This window comes from Ornithodoros turicata, chromosome 8 (assembly GCF_037126465.1).
Source record: "Ornithodoros turicata isolate Travis chromosome 8, ASM3712646v1, whole genome shotgun sequence".
NCBI lineage: Eukaryota > Metazoa > Arthropoda > Arachnida > Ixodida > Argasidae > Ornithodoros > Ornithodoros turicata.
The window spans coordinates 19,300,827-19,318,944 of record NC_088208.1 but is presented as its reverse complement, the minus strand read 5'-3'; the positions used below and the strand labels follow the sequence as shown (position 1 = coordinate 19,318,944).

General features: G+C 48.3%; 1 protein-coding gene across 1 annotated transcript in view; it reads left to right on the top strand.

Moving 5' to 3' along the window:
* Positions 1 to 718: 718 nt before the first annotated feature.
* LOC135366607 (integrin alpha-8-like) overlaps positions 719 to 18,118 on the top strand; it is a 35,935-nt gene continuing 18,535 nt past the window's right edge. The window contains exons 1-12 of the mRNA XM_064599387.1: positions 719 to 944; positions 2,869 to 3,005; positions 3,094 to 3,203; positions 3,957 to 4,077; positions 5,155 to 5,225; positions 8,745 to 8,790; positions 9,711 to 9,791; positions 10,783 to 10,871; positions 13,849 to 13,905; positions 14,035 to 14,184; positions 14,272 to 14,374; positions 15,267 to 15,361. Of these exons, the coding sequence (XP_064455457.1) occupies positions 781 to 944; positions 2,869 to 3,005; positions 3,094 to 3,203; positions 3,957 to 4,077; positions 5,155 to 5,225; positions 8,745 to 8,790; positions 9,711 to 9,791; positions 10,783 to 10,871; positions 13,849 to 13,905; positions 14,035 to 14,184; positions 14,272 to 14,374; positions 15,267 to 15,361 (1,224 nt within the window). The 5' untranslated portion in view covers positions 719 to 780. The remainder of the gene's footprint in view (positions 945 to 2,868; positions 3,006 to 3,093; positions 3,204 to 3,956; positions 4,078 to 5,154; positions 5,226 to 8,744; positions 8,791 to 9,710; positions 9,792 to 10,782; positions 10,872 to 13,848; positions 13,906 to 14,034; positions 14,185 to 14,271; positions 14,375 to 15,266; positions 15,362 to 18,118) is intronic.

The window sequence follows — 18,118 nt, the reverse complement described above, 5'->3', positions numbered from 1 at the left end:
GTGACTGAGTAGTTTAACTAGTAGTTCAACTACTTTTCAGGGGAGTAGTTAAAACTACCTTTTTAAAGTACTGCAATGTCGTTTAACTACATCTATAACTACTTAACGTTGTCCACCAACACCAATCCCTTGTAGCGTTCTTGGACAGCTAAACATGAATCACAAGCAATAATAAACTTTGGCTCAAGCCATTGCTACGATCGTCAAATACAAAGCTTGCGGCGGGATTCTTTCTGTGCCTAGGCGATACACGAAGTTGCAGAATTATTTCACAGCAAATGAGGCTTCACTAGACAAGCATTAAAAGCGAAGATTTAGTACACATGCACGACACAATTGCTCTGCACCTCCGTTCTCATCAAACAAGTAGCTCGAGGTAAAAGTCGGAAGCACAATCGTGCCGTAAAGCTTGCGGCAAAATCGGAAGTAGTTGGCGCCTTCAGTAACCTAACTACTGTAGTTAACTACTTAAAATAGTAGTTTAACTAGTAGTTGCCACTACATTTCTGCAAGTAGTTGATAACTACTTTTTAACTACAATCAGGTAGTTTAACTAGTAGTTTAACTACATGTAGTTAACTACTGGCCATCACTGGAAACTACATGGTACGTCAGGACAATGCGGATGGTATATTGACACAGACAGGAACCGACGCCTGCCTGCAGGAAGTCAATCTTCTGAAGATACAACTCATACTAGAGGAAGCGACCTTCCGCGTATTAAGCCGCCGCCAGTATCTGGTATGCACTCGCTCCCATAACGCGCGTGGGTGTGGCACAATGCGTACTGCATGGCGATGGGCTGTCTTGTGGCTGCTCTCGTGCTTTTCTCCTCCCGCACGTGGGATTAATGTGGACGTTAACTTTCCCGATATCATCAACGGTAGCGCAGGGGGCCACTTCGGCTACTCTGTGGCCTTGCATGGAGAAGGAGCTGGAGGCTTGTGAGTATATAGTTCCTTGTTGTTGAATATACGCACGTTTGGGAGAAGTTCCTAGCGTCAACTGTACTGTGGTGTGGTGTACGAGGAATGAGGGAAAGCCTGAGAAAGAGCAGTCTTGTCCAAACAATAACTGCGCAGATGTTTCCCGTGGTACTCACTTTCGCCACGGGGGTTTTTCGTTGTAGAAATGGATGAATGGCGCACGACGAAACGACGAACGAATAGGCTTATAATTCGAGCATTAATGAAATTTTTATGTGAGAATTTTTGTTCGTCCTAATTTCTGATGTTACTGCCATTCATTCTATACACATTCGTTGAACGCACACAGGCACGTCTTTGTCGAGCGCATTATGAAACATTTAGCTTCTCATTTTTATGTGAACCCAAAAATTATTATCTATTCTTTCGATTTCCAAGCAACTGCAGAAAAAAAAATATTAAAGAGCGCTCAAATACCACATCATGGCAAACAACGACCATCAATGCACAGTTGCATCGAGCAGACGTACAAGTTGCCGCAGTGCAAGCTGTCCCACAATTAATTTTAAATGGAAATGCAGTTCAAAATGTCATCGTAACATTTCATTCTAAAATAAAGTAAAAGTAGAATGGTCAACGAATCTCGCATACAAAATTAAGGCCACGAAAGACGACAACCAACGAAAAGTCAGCAAGTACTCGTGGCGGGACTCGAACCCAGACCACTCTGATTGACAGTCATGTATACTACCAATTACACCACGGCGACATCGCGTACATCGCCAACGAAACAAGGCCTCGTTGACGAAGGCATGAACACGCGCTCACTCTGGCTCCAGAGAAGCCTCGGCACAGTGCCCCCTGGAGTCGGCCCGGGACGCCTACCTACCTTCCTTTGTCTCTGACTCCTTCCTGCTGTCTCCTCTCCGTCCGTACTTCGCCGGTACTTCGCCATTGGTTGTTCGTGCCGTCTTCTGTGTGCCTCCTGATCCTCACCGGAGCGCTATCCTCACGGAAGATCCCGTCACGTGTTATGTTGAGCATTCACACGGTGCCGGAATATGGAGAGTGGCGCATTGCGCACTTAGCAGACGACACTTAGCAGACGACACCATCAGCGTCTTTTGCTGTCGTCTGCTGCGAGATACCATTTGGTTGTGTCGCGGGATATTCCCCGCGGTTAGCAGTGTGCGGGAAGACACGGCGTTGAGCGGTCGCGATCACGTGACAGCAGGAAGCTATGTCGTTCTTCGCATCTTCAGTCGTGGCATTATAAATAATTTCGTTCGTGTGAATACACGTTCAAAGTAACGTCTTGGTCTGCCTTGAACCTTAAAGTGGGACTCCGCAAAGAAATCACCACAAAAGTTGTGGTATGTCCGTAGTCTTTGGAATGTCAGGAACATGTGTACGAAAAATCTCTGTGTAAAACTGCGCAGAATTTACTGAAACGAATTTATTATGAAGCGAGCGCTTCGCCTCTGTGAATCCAGAGGGCGCTGAAAGCAACGCACTCTGACATCATCCGGCATCCGGCAAGGGAGGAAGAATGGAAGCCTAGAAGCAGACGACAATGCTGGGTGATGCCACGGTATCCGCCTCTGGAGGAATCACCGTAGTATGGAGCTCTGTTTTTGCTCTTGGCATTTCGGTTCCAGTTTGCTATCGTCATCATTTACGAATTAATTACTCGCGCAAAATGAATGAGAATGTTGCATTCGGTGTCGAAAGGGTGGTTCGTGTTCAGTATGATGCACACCTAATTTTTTTTCGAATCTTTGTCTCCCTTGAAATGTTGCATTCGTATTAACTGTTCATTCGGCCATCTATAATTTAACGTATACATATCAGCACTATCTCAGAGCCGTTTGCGTGAACTTGTGCCCTTACGTCCTACGTGCAATAAGCACGTACAGCTCGATCAGAACTCTTGACCTTACAGTTCCGCTCTTGTTGGCGCAATTCGAGCAAACTCGTCCCTGAACCTGTGGAAAACCATCTACCAGCCCGGGGTGCTGTACAGATGTCCACTGCTGCAGCAGGGCCGACAATGCAGCGAAGTGATAGTTGATCCCACAGGTGAGTCTGTTCGTCCGTGCTTTGCTCGTGTTCTGGTCGCATCCGCCTCTCACATCGTCTACCTCGTCAACACCTCTCTTTGTCTTAGGCAACAAGAAAACTGTTAACATCCGCGACCGTGAGCTGTCGTACTATGACCTGAAGGACAACATGACGCTGGGCATGACTCTGGAATCGGTACCAGGAGGCAGTACTGTGGTATGTTGCCGTTGAGAGACCTGTGCACTCACATGGAGATATTTGGTGGTGAAAGAACTGAGGCACTGCTACTAAAACATGGAGCGATCAAAGAGATAACAGTCTATTCAAATACACACGAGTATGACTTTTCCTTGCGTTTTGCTCGAGATCATTCAAATAAATGTTGGCATAATGTTCCATATTGGCACAAAAAGGAATACGCCCCCCCCCCTTCCCACGTATCTTCCATTGAATCAGAAGCGACAACCCAATCATTCGTGGCGATGGTTGGCTAACCGCGTGCGATGCGATGAAGTTTCGATTTTAGAGTGGTCTCTTTTCAAGTATACATTGTTAAAACGAAACATTGTTAAAAAGATGGTGGTGGTGTAGGCGGAGATGGAACTGTTCGCCGCGTAGTCGGCCACGCTCAGGCGGGCAACGCGACGACTAATGCAGGAATAATGCGTCTTGGGCCGACTTCACAGGGAACTGTACCGCGTGTTTCAACCGTGTAGGAGAGCGCCGTGTCTGTCGAATCTGCTCTCGTAGAACAACTACACCGCACACCCTGCTGGAGGCTAATCATTGCGAAAGTGACACTGCTATCACACCTGATTTGTGGGAAGTGAAAGGCGCACTCCGTTTTGTGAGAAGTGTCACGAAGAGGCGTACGCCTCCTGCTTTTCAGCTTGTTATACGGTAAAGTTCTCTCTCTACGGGATGACTCATTCTGGTTCACCTTTTCGATCTATCTGTTCGTCCGTACAGGTGTGTGCTCCTCTTTGGAAAAACCAGAACTGGTACCAAGTGTACCTTGCCAATGGAGTGTGCTACGTTCTCGACAAAGACTTGAAACGGCAGCAGAAACTTGTGCCCCTGGTTAGAAGAGGTAAGCCCTCGTGATGCCTGCGGCGGTACGCCTGCTTCTCCCTTCGAACCAGAAGCGATAACCCTATCATTCGTGGCAATGGTTGGCGCAGAGCGTGCTATGCGGTGAAGTTCTGTTTTTAGAGTACACACCTTCAAGAAACCCCTCAACTCTTTCACAGAACCCGTAAGTGAATGAGTGGTGCTGACGTCAGTCTGTGAGTAGAGAGTTCACCTCAAGTAGCGCTGCGCCGCGTCCATAGTACATTAATGGCAAAAGGGCAAGGGTGCAGGCCAGCTGGTACATGGTGAAAAAATTTGGAACACGAGAAAGGGACAGAGGAGGGACGACACGACACGTTCTGAGAACGTGCCTTTCTCGGGTTCCAAATATTTTTCTCCATAGTACATACATTTCCAGTGTGAAATGACACCTGGCGACTGCTCATAGCGGCATATTAACAAGAGAGCCGCCACGATAGACGCGGCAAGCCTAACGGGTTACGAACGGCATCAACTGTGCGCTTTGTGCGCCATTCTCTCATGTCGCAGCAGAACGTGGTGACAGTAAGGTGCCCGTTCCTTACGAAACAGAACACAATCTAAGCACGCACGATGATAGTAGACAAAACATGCGCGCTTCGCACACGGAGTCCAGCGGGAAAAACGCGGCCTGGACTGGATCAGACACAAGGGTGCCGAAGCGGACTGGCGTTCAATGGCCGCTGCCGCTCACCGCGGTTCCAGGGCTTCGACGCTGGGAGGAGGCTTCGCTTGCGTACAAGTCCTTTCCTCTTCCCCATTACCCTCTCTCCCAGCATTCCTTCTAACGTCTTTCCTTACGAGTTTGAGGTTTTTTGAGGTTTGATTCCAGGTTCTTTTTTTTTTTTTGTAAGTTGAATAGTGCGGTGACAGGGCACAGGCTCCGCAAACCAAAAATAGTGTGCATGGTGACTGCTGATAGGTCGCTTGATATATCAAGCGGGCTTTCGGACAATTCTAAGTGTTACTTGCTTGTTCCTTTAAGTTCTGACGGCTCCACCTTTATACAATAAGCGTGTTCGTATTTTTCTTCCATGCTCTACGATCCACTATCCAGACCTACAGGTTGTACGGCATGTGTACTACTACTACGCTGCACAGTGTGGATTTTCCGCAACGTTTACGAAGGTGAGTGACTATGCACCAGAATTTCAAAACGAAGGCTGCTTAAATTTTTCACACCCCACTTTCTGTAAAACTCTTCCTTGCGTCGACCTTGTTTTTCTGCGGTTGCCGAAGGCAAGCTTGTTTGACGTACACGCACAGACAGGCTAGAGCACACACATGCATTGCATGATGATGGTGTGTGCGATTCACCGACGCGGAGGCGGTAGACTGCCTTATTGCCCATTGGTAACAGATGAGGGGATGATGATGGGGGAACACATTCAGTGATCCGTCACCAGACCGGTTGAGCGCAAGTACTCCTGAAGAAGATGAAGGCTTTGTATCTGGTGGGCAGCGTTCGACCACGGTCGAAGGATCTTCGCGAGGTTGGACGACTGTTTGTCAATGCGCTGCATAGGAACTTCCATGAGTGCACGCTCGTGGTGACATTGCCCACGAGCCAGGATGACGTGGCAGAGGTCGCCGTGCATTCCACAAGTGGGGAAGAGGGAAGGCGAGGTGGAGCCGAGACGGTTCTTAAAAGCAGGTGTAAATGCAACGTTGAGCCCCATGCGGTAGAAGAATGTAGTAAAGGGGCGCGGTAGTCGCGAAGGAATTTCGAGAGAAAACGTGGGGTCTACATCCGAGTGAAGGGAGTGAGTTATGTCGTGTTGCCACTGAGCCTGCATCTTGGGTCCTGTGATTGGTGGAGGTGTCTTCGGTAGCCCGGAGGCATCATTATCGGGGAAAAAGCTGCGTGCTGATGGGGCGCTCAGGGCGACTCTGTCGGCTTCTTCATTATCGCTGATGCCGACGTGCCCGGGGTTCCACTGCAATGCGACAGTGTGCCTTGCAACAGCTGCCTTCTTATAAATTTGCAGGATGTCAAAGGCAATAGGACTGATGGACCCGCGTATCCCCAAGTTGGCCACACACTGCAGCGCGAGTCTTGGGTCCGATGTTCTATGCTAAAGGTGGTAACCACAGGAGACCGACTGAGATGGAATGACAAATGCCGAGGACAAGCTATACCGTGTAGATCACCCGTCAGTGAAAACCGACGTTGACGTCGTGTACCTGTCATTCATCATGCCCAGGGTAAGCTGCTTGGCGACACACGGGGCTGTGTCCCTTTTCCTTCCACGCCGGCCAGGAGCAAAGCCGGATGACTGAACGTGACAGAGACAATGGAGGGGCCTGGGAGCCACAGTCTTCACTACGAAACGCGGAACGCTATGCTTCAGCTGAGCAATCACAAGGGCGAACCTTGCAGTGCTTACGTCTCAAAATCTTCTATGCGAGCGGGTGCCGAGGATAATGCGATAAACGGCGAAGGAAAAGTCGGCAGTCTCACCGTAGCGACCCAGGCAGCGCTATGTGCTGAAAGTCGAGTGCAAAGGGGGTGGACGGGTAGGTGGAAGGCCTTGAACAGACCCATAAACATTGATAGGACATTGATAGGACAAATCCCGTTTAGCCCCATTGCACTCAACTTTCAGTACATTGTGCTGCGTGGGGAAGAACGTCCAGCGGGGTCTCCCTCGCTTCCGCAGTATCTCCTCGGGGGACGCCAAGGCACACACGAAGGCTTCGCACCAGGCACTGCAACCTGTGATCTGAAGATGCCGGGAGGTCATCAAGCACCGGAAAACTATTACGCGAGTGACCCTCGCACGAAAGCCCTGTGAACGGCAAACAGAGAGCTCGTGGCACTGCTCCGTTTCATGCTTGTCAAGCGACGGATCAAGCGATGGATCTTGATCGCCAAGCTTGCAATATGCTTCTGCCAGGAGAGCGAAGCATCTCTTCCTTCTTACACCGTTTCTTGGTTTGTCCTTTATTTCCTTTTTTTTCTTTTCTCTTTATTTATCTTATTCTTTTATTTCTTTGCGGAATAGCAAGCCGACGTCGCGTTTGGCTGATATTCCCCCGTCCTTTTCCCTTCGTCTAATAAATATATCCCTCCCCCCAGCATAAACAGTAAAACCGAGGAACCTATGGTGAGACACGTGCTTCAATGGTATGCCAATGGTATGCCTGGAAGGGCTGCAATGTTCCGCCTCATAAAAGGCAGTATTACTGTCTTTTCCGTCGAGGTGTCCAAGCCCACCAGCGACATGTACTGCTGGATAGCATCGAGAGCGAGTTGGAGGAGTCGCTGGAGGGCAGAATGCTGGACCTTTGCCGTTGGTTCAGAGACAAATGTCATCAGCATAGATGGAAATAGCCACTTCCTGCCGACGCAACCCTGAGAACTAACCATAACAATGTTAAATAAGATGGGGCTCAGAACGCTCCCCTGGGGCACACCATGGGTGAACGTGACAAGGTCTGTATCATCTTGGCATGTGCGGACGAACAGTTCGCGTCCATGGAGAAAATCAGTCAGCCATGAGAGTACTCTGGAAGGTAGGGCGGCATCAACAAGACCATGGAGGACAGAAGCGTGGCTTACAGTTTCGTACGACCGCTTAACATTGAGGAAGGCTGCCAGCACAGTCTTTTGTGTGCAGCTTTGCCTCTTCCACAGACGTGATCAGATCCAGAACCGAATCTACTGCTGATCTGTGCCGACGAAAGCCTGACGTTTCTTGCGGGAAAACGCAACGATGTCCGTGCCACCAGTACCTGACAGTTGAAAGCGCGCACGTGTTATTCCGCTGTTGAACCGAGGTAAATCGCCATCGCAGCTCTCCTCCTTTAGACCAGTGAGCATGAGTACCTGCCTTGGAAAGTTAATGGAGCGCACGGTACACGCCAGACGAGCTAGAGCAAGAAGGGCTATAACGCAGAGTTATTCGAGACATCTTGCTGAAAATCCGCCGCTTCACTGCCAACCGCACACAGCTCTTTCAGCAAGAAGCTATACGAACCAATGCCTTCCTTAAATCCATTGACCCTTTAATGGCATATGCTGTGCCTGGCCGCATCCCGCGCATCTAGGAATCGCTGCTTCATCGGCTGCGGCTGAATGTGGCCCGAACTCCTCTCCTCCTATTTAAGATGAATCAGCACCCATCACCTCTTTGCCCAACGTGCAACGTAGAAGCCGATGTGCCACACATTCTCATTGCCTGCCAGCGGTACGAAGACCACCGATCGAGTCTCCGGCGCCGCCTTGCTCATCCAGGCTACCGAGAGCTTTCCCTCGCGGTGCTACTTGGCCCTACCCAGCACGCTGAAGTCACGTCTGCGCTGACACGATTCCTTCGGGAATCTAAACTCCTGGGCATTCTCTGATGCGTCCTATGCGCAACGATTAGTGAAGGAGCTGTTTCTTCTGTATTTTTTGATAATTTTCTGTATCCCAGCTGTTTTCTTCTGTTTGCTTGAAAGCATTAGGGAATAGCAAGCCCACATCGTGGCTAACCTTTCCCTTCTCTTTTTTCTTACTTTGCATTAAACATATCCCCCCCCCCTTGCTCCACGTGCTCCGTGTTTAGAACGAAACTCCAAATCGTGGCTTCTGCACGAGCTTATACGTTACGGAAAGGTTCTCAGACAGTGCTGTACTGTAGCTGTACCCGTGTTCTTTTTCAGAATTCAGGCCTTGTTCTTGGCGCTCCAGGGTTTCGCGACTGGACAGGTACAGTGTTGTAACTTCGTGTGGTTTCTTTATTCTCTGAAGAGTAATCACGTCTCGTTCATCCCAACTAATTCGCACGCGGTCGTTCAGGCAACGAAACGTCTGTAGACAACTCAGCCAAATCACAAGAGCTTAGCGCAGGGGCGGGAGAGAAATGACAACTGCACCCCTGCATGGAATATTGGGGATAAGTGGAACAACTCCAACATAAAAAGAATAATAACGGTCTCCATTCTGATGCAACGAACGGTAACGCGATCGCAATCGCGAATCTCGTGACAGAATGAGGCGATAATTTGAAATTGCGCTTACGGAGGCGTACGCCATTTTTGTGGCATTATGCAGTTCATAATTGCCACAGAAATAACGTACGCCCCATGATTTCATCAAATCAGGGAGAGATATCGGACTTTGTCATTCGTGATGACGTTCCGCTAAGACCGTGCCAAGAGGTGCGTGAAGCTCCGTGCACCTCAGTGCACCTCCGTCTTATCAGTATCCTACCTATGCCTCACTTCGAAATCAACAGCTCTCTTCTTCTTCTTTTTTTTTTTCTTTTTTCTTTTTGGCTATAATCGTGACGATGTCCGCTCGAGTGCGGCCGACAACGGCAAGGTGCTTCGACCTCCCCCCCACCCCCCCTCTGAGTATAGGAGCCCAAGCAGCACAATGTACTGAAAGTCGAGTGCAATAGGGGTGGACGGTATGTGTCTTATCAATGTTCCTTAGTTTCAGAAGTCTGTTCAAGGCATTCCGCCTACCCGTCCACCCCTATTGCACTCGACTTTCAGTACATTGTGCTGCTTGGGAGTGTGTTATGTGGTGATGTTCTCTTTTTGACAATGTGATAGCATGCGCCTGAGCACGAATCTGTTTTGCCTCCATCGACTTCCTGGTGACACAGTTCCTTCTAATTGCAGGTTCCATCGGGACCTATTCGTCTTCGTTGAACAACTTCGATCTCTCGTACGCCTTAAATGCAAAAGTGGAGTCCTACACTGGTACGACATGGCACGGTTTCTGTTGGTCGGGGGGCTCCTGGAGGCGCACTGGCGACTTTATATAATGAACGCGCAGCCAAAAATTCTGAGCTCGCAATGAACGCTCGAGAACGCTCCGCACGGTGCTGTTAAAGTGCCGCTCCAGGACTCGGAAAACAGAGTTTATTTTATTGAGCCCGTGAAAAGAAGGTGGCTCAAGGATTCTATATGTGCGAAATTTCAATCCTGTTTACGAAAGCTGTGCATTTCTGTCAATTTTTGAAGATCTGCTGGGCCTCCACAAGTTTCGATGACACGGGGAGCGGGTGACGTAATCATAAGCCCACAAACTGCAATGATGTCACGTTCTGGAGAGCGCACTCTTGTCCTAGCAACGACGCCCGTTTCCGGGGAGAGTCACGTAGTGTAGAAGTCACGTGGCACTGTTCGAGAGAGGGGAAAATGAGAGAGATGTCTTCTCCCCCCTTTGTGTTTTCCTGAAGGTCAGCGTGGTCGGATGATATGCCACGTGCTGATCCGCTCACGGAGTGCAAAAAATGAGCCCCCGGGAAAAGGCGAAGGGCAACAACGTTGCGAGATGAGAACCGGGCGCTCCGTCGACATGACGTCATAGTTTTCAAAAATAAAAAATAATTGCTTCTATAATTAATAATATATATAATAATAATTAATAATATTTTTTTGCAATTATGCATTCTCTGCTGGTCAACAGTGCCTTAGTTGTAGAAGCCTACTTTTCTCATTTTCTTTTCTTTTTTTTTCTATCAGCGTTAAACATATTCCCCCATTCACACATGCTGTTGACCGCATAACAACCCTTTAATACGTCATCCCTAACCCTTTATATACGACGCCAATGATGAGGACCGGGCTTGCCTGGAAGAAGAACCGTCCCCGCTCGAAATATCTATTCTAGGGATGCTATGCTGTATACACTGCATAACTGTAATGTGTACTGCCTCAGAAAATAATCCAACTGAAACGCTCGCAGGCTACTCCGTGACGAGCGGTCACTTTTTCGACAACGAGGCCGTGTCAATAGCTGTTGGAGCGCCCAGAGGATTTGACTACAAAGGCGAGGTATGTCTGACGTCCGGCGATCATTGCAGTTGGCCTTCACATGTGTTGGGATCGAGAATTGCGAGTTGAGCAACCTACGAAGGACGTTCAATAAAGGACATGAAAGAACTGATGTTCTGAGGCTGGAACAACATAGAAGGGACAAAGCCAGTTGTTCCAGCCTCAGAACTTCAGTTCTTTCATGTTCAACAGTTGCCGCCTGCGTCGACCCCGTCGTATGAATGTGTGTATGAGTGAGCAAAAATGTAAGAGTGAAAGGAGGATGAGTGAGAGAGAGGGGCTGGTTTGTCCCTTCAGATGACGCACCCTGGAAGTCCCTGAGAAGGCGTGTTAGCTTAGATCAATTCGTGGAGCTCTGAGCCGGCAATCCAGAAGATGTGGGTTCGAGTCCTACAGCTGGCTAACCTTTTCAGTGACTTTCATCTTTCATCATTTTTTCGACGTTCAATAAGTCTGACCAAACCAGAATAGTTTTGATCAAACCCCATCCACGCGCTGACGCCGAACCGATGCCTATTTCGCAACATGGATGATAGGGCTATGCAATCGTGGCATTGCTTGTTTAGCGAACGAGGTCCAGTATAACGTGCTAAGCACACCTCGAAATGGTCTCGCTGGGTATCTTCAAGTGTCCAGTGCGTTCCAGAGTCCTTCTAGGTCATCCAGTGCACCGAGGACTGAGCCAAGCGCCTAAAATCATCATACTATTAAATGGACAGCTGTCCAGTGCTTCGGGATTTTTTTTTTTTTTTTTTGCACACCTTTTCTTGATTGGGACCACCTTTCCGATGAACCGTTTCCGAGTACCCGTACGCGCGTGCGCTGCCACCTTCAGCCGGCAACCATGTTAAATGGCGCGAACTACACGCCTAATAGCCGCGGCTTATACGCGATTTTTTTTTTTCGCACGGGGCTGCCTGCGGCTTATCCACCGGTGCGGCTAATCTTATTACTATTTTTCCCTGGTATTTTCCCCAAACGCCGGGTTTAACGGAAGGGCCGACAGTGTCACCAGCTCCGGTGGCGCAGCGGTAACGCGTGCGCTTGGAGACTGGGAGGTCCGCGGTTCGAATCCGCGGGCCGGCTGTGCCGTCTGGGGTTTTTCCTGGGTTTCCCTCAGATGTGTAATAGGCGTATGCCGGCACAGTTCCCCTGAAGTCGGCCCATGGACGCAGCTATCCTCCCCCCGAGCGGATTCCGCTCGGTCTTCCACTTCACCCTTTCCTCTCCTCCTCTCCACCACCTTTCCCTTCCCGAGAAACATGCCGCCTAATCAGGCAGGCAGACCTCTCGGGTTCCTCCCAACGACACTCCTCCTCCTCCTCCTCCTCGCCGACAGTGTCTCTGGAACAGCACCGCCCTGCCAATGTACGAACAATGTGTAATGGGGGCCCGTCCATATTCGAGTTGACCTTCCTGGTGCTTTCCCCCACGCAGCTTTAACGAAAGTAGTGGCAGTGATTCATGTCTTCTGGAAGCCCACTTCCCCGTCGATCCATGAAAAAACCCAACAAGGGCACAGTCCGATCTCCCTAGAACACATTAGAACTGACCGCCTTTGTTATGCCAACCCTGAAGTATGGACAATATGGTTTATGGCCTTCTCTATATGGTCTTCTTTGTCGCCCAAACCAGTCGCGTCGTATTGGCCGCGGCTAATCTGCGGTGCGGGTTATAAGCGTGAAATTACAGTAACCAGCTTTAAGATTATATGGACGTTTGAGACGTGGACTTGACTTGACGATCTTTGTACTCATAACCAGCAATGCGCTTTCATACTTTCTCATTGTTTTCGTTTCAAGATTGCGGCACTGTCGCCATGACTACTGGATGAAAACGGGACTTTCGAAATTCCACAACGTGGGTCGGCACGAACGTCGCAATGGTCGAGTGCTTGACAAAAATTTCATCCACTAATGACTAATCTATTCAAAATATCAGTTAGTGATTTTTTAGGGTTTGAATATTCAGTATATAGTCAGTTGGGTTTTGCTACTATATCACATTCTTTTAACCAAACTGTTAGACTGATTTCATATCCACTTCTGTCTGTAACCTTCCAGGTCCTGTGGGTAAAGAAGTAAATAAACATGAGTAATGACAGGAAATCAGGGTGTCTCTCTCACCTAATAGATCACCCCCTGTTGTAAACAAATGACGTCATAGTGTTCGATAGCGTCACCGATTTGGTAAAAGACTTCTCCCCCCAGACTTCTAAGAGAACTGTGAAACAGAGGAGGGGGGAGAGTCTGAATCGGCTCGTTGTTGGCAATACAGGAGCGGACATTATCATGACTATGGAAAAAAAAGAAAAGAAAGAACACGGATGAAGGGTGGATATGCGCAAGGCGTCCGTCGGGGTGTGTGGAAGGCTAGAGGGAGCTAGGACGCTGGTCCAGACCCGCCAAACTGTGAAACAAAACAGAACTTCGCCGTATAACACGCTCTTAGCTACCCACCGTCCCGAATGCAACTCTCTATGCAACGCATTGACAAGCGGCCGTTCAACCTAGCGAAGATCCTCGGTCCGTGGTCGAACGCTGCCCACCAGGCGCAGGGCCTTCGTCTTCTGGCGGAGTACTTGTGCTCCACCGGTCTCGCGACGGCTCTTTGAAAGCCCCATCATCATCCCTTCATCCTCCCCCAACGCGAAATAGGGCAGTGTACCGCCTCAGCGCCGGCGAATCGCCCACCCCATCACCATCCAATGTATGTATGTGTGTGTGTGTGTGTGTGTGTGTGTGTGTGTGTGTGTGTGTGTGTGTGAGGTCATTTTGCCCTCTGATTTATCGAAAACGGTGGCGTACGCCTGCTTGTGACATCTCATACAGCTGTGATTGTCACAAACGTGTGTGTATACCCCGGGCTGGCGACGGTATATAGAATCCTATGTAACGGATTGCCTCCAGCGTGCATGTTCTGTGGTGAAGTTCTGTTGCAAGTTGATAGCCTTCTCATTCGCTCCATGTGCTCGCAGGTGCACTTGCTCAGCGAAGATGGGAGGAGGTACAGGGGCAGTCTCGTTGGGTATCAGGTGAGGGACGAAGTGTTTGCATCAGGTTTGTTTTGAATTCGAATCATTGGTAGTGGATCGTACTTTATAAAGTGTTTGCTCAACAACAACTTTTGTTTTATGCCAACGAGTCGTGTTTAATGCTTGCAGATGGGCGAGTATTTCGGTGCGTCCCTTCTGGCTGTAACCGTTGGCAAGCGAGCGAGTACACTGGACACCCTCCTGGTTGGAGCTCCGCAGTTCGCGAAAAAAGGCGGTGTTGACGAAGGCAGGGTCTACGTCTACCGCAGCTACAGCAATGTAACGCTACATTCACGTCTACTTTCTTTGTTCAACTAAGTCGTACAACGCTACCACTTCGCTAACAACGAGCCTTCAATATTATAGAGTCTGGTGCAGGACAGGACACTAGTTGGGAGTCTGGAACCAATGTCCAGGTTCGGCACTTGCTTGTCCAGCATTGGAGACATCAACATGGATGGATACAACGGTAAAATATTTGTTCACAGTATAACACACGATATGGTGTATTATACTAACGAGCCGAATCGGTATGAGCACACCAGTGAGCAGATTATGTCACCTTTACATTGCCTTTTTGCTTTATAGTTTACAAGGTTACATGCTATGACCTGCTGCCTTGCCCTACTGAAACGAGCAATCGATCAATGTCTTGTGTGTTTGTGTTGTCCAGATTCAGACGCATGGATGATGTCAATGGAACAAAATTGACACCATGTAGGATCCATGGCGCTTCATCCATAGGCGCTTGCTACCTAACTTTCCTTTCGTTACCATATAGGAAACTACACAGAGGCATAGCTCGGCGTTTCGGGCCTTCGAAACTCACGATCACAATCATCTGATAAGGCGGCCCTGCTACGAACTCACGTGAAGGTCGACATGGCGTATCATCGGTGAGCTCGATCATGCCGCATATTAGCGTGCTCACCAGATAACATCACATTTGTTCCGTTTACCAGTGCGATATTATCCGGTGAGTGCACTATTATGCGGCATTATCGAGGTCACGGATACGCCATGTTGACCTTCAAGTCAGTTCCCCAGGCAGCACAATGCACTGAAAGTCGAGTGCAATAGGGGTGGACGGGTAGATGGAAGGCCTTGAACGCACTCATGAAGCTAAAAAAACATTGATAAGACACATACCGTCCACCCCTATTGCGCTCGACTTTCAGTACATTGTGCTGTTTGGGTCGTAGCAAGCCCCGAACTCACGCCTAATCAGATGATTGTGATCGCAAGTTTCGAAGGCCGAAACGCCGATGGAGGAGGTCATGATATGTCTGGTAAACAGCACACTTCCTTGCTTTGCTTAACGGTAGGATACTATTCCTATTTATCCATACATGCAAGAGAAGACATCGCAGTGGGTGCGCCGTATGAAAATGGCGTTGGTGCAGTGTACATCTTTCATGGAGTAGTAGGGTCCAGGTTTAGGAGAACATATGCTCAGGTATGTGCTTATAGTTAATTTCATAAATGAGGAGAGACGAGACCTTTATCGGGTCTTATCCTGTCAGTTTATCCGAGGGACACGTCATCGAATTTACCCAATAATGTTCGCAAATAATTTGGGGCGAAGGGAAGCAGAAGTCTATAGACAATTGGAGAGCGACGTCAAATGGGAACAGGGGGGAGAGGGAACTTCATCTGGTTGGTCTCGGGGGGGAGAGGGAGGTCCCAGTCAGAGCACACGGGGCGCATTAACTAGAGTCTCCACGCCCTCCAATGGAGCATGCTCCTTCCTAATAAACCAACATCTTCTTTTGAGGAGCGTGGCGCTCCCGCTCTCCTACCCATAAGTGTGAATACTTCTCGCGCTCTCCACCGTACTCTCTCGTTGCACCCTCATGCGGACAGCCGGATCGGAAAACATCTCTACCGGAAAAGAACACTTTGCGGCACCCAGAGGCTTTGCACACGCAGTGACCTCTCTGAGGCAGTTACGCATTTTGTCCTCGGATGACGTGGATGTTTTATTGATCGGGAGTCAGTTGCTATGAATAGGTAGTCAGATAGGCCGCGAATTCAGCTAATGTGAGGTAATCTCAGCTATGTCAACTGACAAAAGCTAGCATCAGCTAATCCAGCGAATGTCATCTAATATCAGCAGTTTCAGCTAACATGAGCTAATGTAAGCTAATACAGCAAATATCAGCTAATCAGGTAGCCAGGTATTCAGCATAAATAGGTAGTCAAACTAGCTATGAAATTGCGTGGTTACAGGCCGGCTGCACATTCAACGGGACTCCCCTAGGTGGTTACACGTTGCGTCCTCTGGTGACGTGAACGTTTCAATATGTATCGGGAGTCAGTTGCTACGAACAGGTAGTCAGCTAGCATCAGCTAGTCAGGTAGTCCGCTAATTCAACTAATGTGAGGTAATCTCAGCTGACATCAGCTAGCATCAGCTAATCCAGCGAATATCAGCGAATGTGAGCTAATATCACCACATCTCCGCTAATATAAGCTCCTTCAGTTAACATCAGCTAGTGTGAGCTAATATCAGCTAATATCACCTAATATAAGCTAATCAGGCAGACAGGTAATCGGCGTAAATAGGTAGTCGAATTAGATATGACGTCACATGGTTAGAGGCCAGCTGCACTTCCAACAGGACCTCCTCGAGGTGGTTACACATTGCGCCCTCGAGTGACGTGGATGTTTCAATATGTATCGAGAGTCAGCTGCAATGAAAAGTTAGTCAGCTAACATCAGCTAGTCAGGTAATGTGAGGTAACCTCCGCTATTCCAGCTGGCATCAGCTAGCATCAGCTAATCCAGCGAATGTCAGCTATTTCAGCTAACATCTGCTGATGTGAGCTAATATCAGCAAATATCGGCTAATATAAGCTAATCAGTTAGCCAGGTAATCGGCATAAATAGGTAGTCGAATTAGCTATCAAGTTACGTGGTTAGAGGCCGTCTGCACTTTCAACGGGACCTCCTCGAAATGGTTATACATGACGTCCTCCGGTGACGTGGATGTTTCAGTATGTATCGAGAGTCAGTTGCTCTGAATAGGTTGTTTTCCGCACCCAGAGCGAGCGGTGGAAGCCCCGACGTTGAGGCGCCGGCAACCTCAGCCTTCTCCCCGCCCAGTGGCAAATCGTTCTTCGACACGACAGCGAGCGCTGGGTGCCAGCTAATAGCCTCAAATAGACAATTCAGCGAATATGAGCTACATCAGCTAATGTCAGCTAATTCAGCTAGTTGGAGGTAATATCCTCTATTTCACCTGACATCACCAACAATTCGGCGAATGTCAGCTAAAATCAGTTATTTCAGCTAACATCAGCTAATATCAACTAATATCATCTAATCAGGTCATCAGCTAATATAAGCTAACACAGCTAATGTCAGCAAATATCAGTGATATCAGCTAATATAAGGTAATCGTGTAGCCAGCTAATAGGTTTGAATAGGTAGTCGAGTCAGCTATACAGTCACGTGGTCAGAGGCTGGCTGCACTTGGAACGGGACCTCCTTGAGGTGGTTACACATTATGTCCTCACATAACGTGGATGTTTCACTATGCATCGGGAGTCAGCTACTATGGTAGTCAGGTAGTGAGCTAATTCGTCTAATATCAGCTACATGATTTAATTCAGCTAATATAAGCTAACATCGGCTAGTTTCAACTAATATCTAATCAGGCAGTCAGCAAAAATTAGCTAATTCAACTAATATCAGCTAACTTAGCTGATATCATCTAATATCTTGTCAGGTCATCTGCTAATATTAGATAATTCAGTTAATATCAGTTCACTCAGCTAATATCCGCTGTCAGCTAATATAAGCTAATTCAGAAAATGTGAGCTAGCATCAGATAATATCATTAATCAGCTATTTCAGGGAGCATCACTTAGCAGCAGCTAATCTAGTCAGATAACTAATATCTAACTCAACTAATGTCTGCTAATATCAGGTAATGTCAGGCTAGCTAGCTAAATCAGCTAATATAAGCTAATCACGTAGTCAGCTAATAGTTATAAGTAGGTAGCCAAATTAGCTATGAAGTCACACGATCAGAGGCCGCTACACTTCAACGGGTCCTCCAAGACGTTGTCCTTCACGCAACGCATTGTGTCCTCGTGTGACGTCGATAACCATGACTTGAGCTGAATTAATCAGGACCTACCGCCGCTTTTTCCAAAATATTTTTAGTGCACAGTAATTGGTAATCTGTCTGAAATGCATTATATATAGT